At 53.2% G+C, this 5,028-nt stretch overlaps 2 protein-coding genes across 2 annotated transcripts; both read left to right on the plus strand.

Moving 5' to 3' along the window:
- Positions 1 to 492: 492 nt before the first annotated feature.
- Positions 493 to 1,248, plus strand: CONPUDRAFT_160304 (uncharacterized protein; the record flags this gene model as incomplete). Its single annotated transcript, XM_007777428.1, has 4 exons — positions 493 to 779; positions 824 to 887; positions 945 to 1,022; positions 1,081 to 1,248. The coding sequence occupies 4 exons, from the start codon at positions 493 to 495 to the stop codon at positions 1,246 to 1,248; spliced, it is 597 nt and encodes a 198-aa protein (XP_007775618.1).
- Positions 1,249 to 1,576: 328 nt separating this feature from the next.
- Positions 1,577 to 3,850, plus strand: CONPUDRAFT_160305 (uncharacterized protein; the record flags this gene model as incomplete). Its single annotated transcript, XM_007777429.1, has 7 exons — positions 1,577 to 1,624; positions 1,683 to 1,766; positions 1,814 to 2,023; positions 2,075 to 2,134; positions 2,183 to 2,281; positions 2,341 to 3,621; positions 3,677 to 3,850. 7 exons carry the CDS (start codon positions 1,577 to 1,579, stop codon positions 3,848 to 3,850), a joined length of 1,956 nt encoding a protein of 651 aa, XP_007775619.1.
- Positions 3,851 to 5,028: the final 1,178 nt, after the last annotated feature.

Raw genomic sequence — 5,028 nt, forward strand, 5'->3', positions numbered from 1 at the left:
TGTCAACGTTCCCGTACGTCCATGAGCCCTTACTCCGTATTCCCGCGTCTCATCCGCGGCTAGATCTTGTTCAACCCTCAACCCATTGTCCGGCTCGTTGTATCTGTCGTCACCTCTCGCCTCCCCGGTACTTCACCACATATCACCGTTTACATCTGGTCCCTATCTCGGCCTCGCCTTCGTTGGGAGCTTCTCCGCGTCGCATAACCGCATGGTGTCGGTTTTTGTCTGGGTAAGCAGTCGCTGTACCCACCATCCGTACCTGACGCTAACCTCTCCCGGGTCGTAGCCTCTCATGTGCACACCTCGTTCGGCTCGTCTTTCCTGCTCGGTCGCTGGCTGGAGTTCGTAGGGTCTCAATCGGGGTTTCGTCGGGACACAGGTACATTTCCGTTTCGTTTCGCTCCCCGTCTTCCCTCCTTCCACTGTCCATTGGTCTAATTACGCACCTATTCCTCGCATTCAGTTGCGATAGTCCACATACAGCTCGTCATGCCCAAGCCGAACGAGTCTGTCCTATTTCACGAGAAGAAACCTATCAAGACGCCCTCAGGCACACTCCCAAACGGCACACCATCCAAACCCAGTCCTGCTGCACCATCATCCCCTCGCAAAGCTCATCTCCCTCGCGCTTCGCCACTTCCAGGCACCGAGGATAGCGCAGCACTTCCCGACGGACCGTTCAAGGAGTACAAGTTCATGTCCTCCGCGTCAAACGGCTGGAAATACGACGTCATGAAGTTTGATTCGGCGCCACGGCACGGACCAGCGCAAGCCCGGTGCAGGTGGAGGTCGATGGGTCAATATGATAGGATTGTTATAGGACGCAACTACTATACAATGATACGCACTGCTGGGATCCGCAGACGCCTGAGGCCATCGGCGAGGTACGCTCCTCCGCAGCGTGTCGGCGTCGAGTATGCTTGAACATACAGTCCATTTAGCTCCCTTTCAAGCGACAACTGGACGTTCCAAGTAGAATGGTGCCCTGGCAACACAAATCTCCTTGCAACGGCTCCCTGGTACGCTCACTTCACTTTCGCGCAATTGTCTCGCTCAGGATGTTGTGTCTTAACGTAGTCATACAATCGAATTTACCTCAATCTCGTTAACCCCGGCAGCAAAGCGTTTAATTGTATACTGGACGCCAACACGGTGCATAGCAACTATCCCTCCGCCGTCGGTTTGCGCCCTCGGTTTGCGCCCTCGGTTTGCGCCTTCGGTTTGCATTCTGGGTTACGCCCTTAGGTTTTTGGTTAGATACTCGTCGGATGAGCTTTTGTCAATAATTACGTAGTAGGTTCCGAAGATAATTGAACAAATACGAAGAGTGGTTACATATGCAAACTGAAGAACAAAAACAAACGCCGCGCTGTACGTATCTTCGATACATCATTGTGATCTATACTGACTGCGATGTGCTCAGCACGCATATTTAATCAATCGACCGCCTTCGAGTCTTGTACAACCAGTTCTTTTCACACCGCGAAGCACCAAACTTCTGATCTCCATCACGCGAAACAGCCAACCTCTATTCTCGTACCCGACTTAACGTCTCTCAAACCTCACCGGAACAATGACCCTCTTTTCCAAGATTGTGAAGACGTCAACCGATGCGATCAAGGTAAAGGCCATCGCCCTGCACGCGCTCCGCATACTACGGACACTGACCCCGCTTATAGTTCTTCCAGTTGCTTGCCCGGTACACCCCCAACAGCAATAGCGTCGTACAGCCAGGACAGGTTTCTGATCAGCCAGTCACTACTGTAAGTCTGTTTACACCCCTTTTGGCCCATCTTATGTCCCGCCACAGAGGAAGCGCAGGATCAGCTTCAGTGGTGATAACCAGACGCCGAAACGAGTAAAATTTGAGCAGGAACTCGGACATACGTCAAGGCACGACAACAACCCTCGCAAAAGTCCTTCTCAACGATCCAAGCTCACCAGGACCAGCCCCCCAAAGCGACAGAAGAATCAGTTTCCTTTCAGCAACCAAGTCATTCAGTGGGCAACCGAGCACCAGGTGAGTCGCTGACGAATGATTGTTCTTTATCCGTTCTCAATGAGTTTTGAGGCCCCCGACGAGGGCAATGATGCTCAAAAGCGTACACATAATTGGATAGTTCAACAACATGTACGTCTGTAGGCTGCTGGTATCATTTCGCGCTAATCATCACTACAGCTTCAACGTGCACTTAGCCTTGACAGTCTGGCGAGCACGGTAGACCAAGCCGGCCATAGACAGCCGGCCCAGACTTATTCTGGCGACAACAAACCGAATGTAAGTAATCACGACTTGAACGAATGTAATTTTGTCGCTGAACAGTACATTTTGCACAGTCGAAACGAGCATATCCTTTCGACGAGGCTGTGCCTCCCCCGCGCAAACGATCGAGGCAGAGCGCCATTACACGCTCAGCCTCTTCCTCATTAGTGCGCCTCCTCAGGCGGCAGGGCGCGTATGCCGTCATCCCAACAAGATCGCGGCGGTTAGGGACCTTGCCCCCGGAAATCTTACTCTGCATCTTCGACAGCTTGGACTGGAAATCCCGCATGGCAGGCTCCCAAGCCTGTCGTGTCTTTGCGTCAGTAGTCGCCCGTCTTATAGGGAGTCGAAACGACCTTCGCAGAACGAATATCATCCCTATCTTGATATTTAACATTGATATCCTCGTACACGCAGCCAGATTACAGTCGAACTCGATCGAGCCCTACATCTTTCGGCCTGACGTCTTCCTATCGTGCTCATTTCCTGCCCAATCTGATATAGCATTTTTTGTTCGCGGTCTAGTCCTGCTCTCAGAATTTGTTCCCGCCGGTACTCCTCTCAAGTTCTCGCTGTTCCTCACCGACATTCCCGTCGACCTTCGCAAAGATGTTGCGACGCTCGTTTGCAACGTCCATCAAAAGGAGTTTGGTAGCATCGCCATTTTCGGGTCTTCACTAATAGATCCCCCTGCGCGTTTGCAACGCGGAGGTCACTCAAACCGCTTCGGTGCTAGTTCCTATCGCGAAGTTACGCTTTCTTCCATCGCCTTCCAAGACGGCATGGCTGGCACAACCCGACATATACTTGCTAGCGGGTCCTCCATTCGCTCCCTATCACTTGCGTGCGTTCGGCTCAAGCCACACCAATGGGGTACCCTTCTCAACCCTCTCACGATCCCTGAGCTCGAAGACTTTGCTGTACCCGTGACCTGTCCCGGATCCGTTGTACAAGACTTTCTCGGACGACATCAGTCCATAACATATCTGACCGTTGAAGAGTATCATGACGACACGCAAACGCCAGCCGGTTTCCGTGTTCCCGAGGCGGTCAGCACACTCTGTGCGCCTCTTGCCGTTTGGCAATCCATCTTGCGTGTTTGCACCCTCAATTCCTTGTATCATGCCTCGATCAACCTGCCCGCAGTCCAGGCTTTGGAAGCGGGCTATCTCGCGGACGTTCACGCTATCGTGTCCCAGTGCGTCGGGCTCGGATGGTTGACGATCACTCTTCCTCAAGGCTTGGCTCGCGAGGCTGCACTTCGCGTTACTCAAGGACTCACTTTCCCTGGCATCACTACATTGTACTTGGATTGCACGAGAACAACTGGAGTGGACACCGGCGACGGCATGGTGGTAAGTTCGGTTGCCTTTTTGCGCGTCGTTGACCTTTTCTCACGTCCGATTCCAGCCTCTGGTCGGCGCGTGGACCAGTTCTTTCCCGGACCTCACGACCTTTAGATTTAGACCGCATATTGGCGACGAGGGCTTCGAAAGAGGATTTGACAACATCCGTGGCGAACTTAGAGCTGAGATGCAGATGTATGTAGAGGATAGTGTCGACCTTGTCATCGTGTGTTTCTGAATCGTTACCGGTAGCGTGCTCCCTCTGTCGTGTATATAGTGTACCATGTAAATAGTGTAAACTCTCGCGTCCTTTCTCGCTGTACTGCGGTGTAAACATATAGATGTATTACCGGAAATATTATCCCTCTGCTGTGTGTTACTTGCATCCTACTGTCAGATACTTCAGGTAACTCGTGGGGATGTAAATGCCTTGTATCTATTTTTTTCGAGTACAGAGGACATGAGTTTGTACTCCTTGAACGGTCCGTCGGGAAGTGCTGCACTATCCTCGATGTCTGCAGATGACGAAGCACGAGGGGATGATGGTGCAGCAGGACTGGGTTTGGATGGTGTGCCGTTTGGGAGTGTGCCTGAGGGCGTCTTGATAGGTTTCTTCTCGTGAAATAGGACAGACTCGTTCGGCTTAGGCATGATGAGCTGTATGTGGACTATCGCAACTGAATGCGAGGAATAGGTGCGTAATTAGACCAATGGACAGTGGAAGGAGGGAAGACGGGGAGCGAAACGAAACGGAAATGTACCTGTGTCCCGACGAAACCCCGATTGAGACCCTACGAACTCCAGCCAGCGACCGAGCAGGAAAGACGAGCCGAACGAGGTGTGCACATGAGAGGCTACGACCCGGGAGAGGTTAGCGTCAGGTACGGATGGTGGGTACAGCGACTGCTTACCCAGACAAAAACCGACACCATGCGGTTATGCGACGCGGAGAAGCTCCCAACGAAGGCGAGGCCGAGATAGGGACCAGATGTAAACGGTGATATGTGGTGAAGTACCGGGGAGGCGAGAGGTGACGACAGATACAACGAGCCGGACAATGGGTTGAGGGTTGAACAAGATCTAGCCGCGGATGAGACGCGGGAATACGGAGTAAGGGCTCATGGACGTACGGAACGTTGACAATGACGAGATCCCAGCGTCGATGAGAGCGATAAACTAGAATAGATAGGGGCGGGATGAGCGGGAGGAGGAGGGTTGAGGATGGCGTGGACTTACACGAACGGACGGCGGCGAGATCGCCTACCAAGACGACGCGGAGGAGTTGATGGTGACGACGAGGAGCGAAGACGCGAGAAAGCCCCCAGCGTCGGCGAGGGAGGCGGCGCCGACGTCGGGGACGGTGAGCGGGTTGGGGTGCGAGGTGGTGGTGAGATGGTCGGAAAGAAAGGCCGTGGG

Source organism: Coniophora puteana, assembly GCF_000271625.1.
Source record: "Coniophora puteana RWD-64-598 SS2 unplaced genomic scaffold CONPUscaffold_21, whole genome shotgun sequence".
Taxonomy (NCBI): Eukaryota; Fungi; Basidiomycota; class Agaricomycetes; order Boletales; family Coniophoraceae; genus Coniophora; species Coniophora puteana.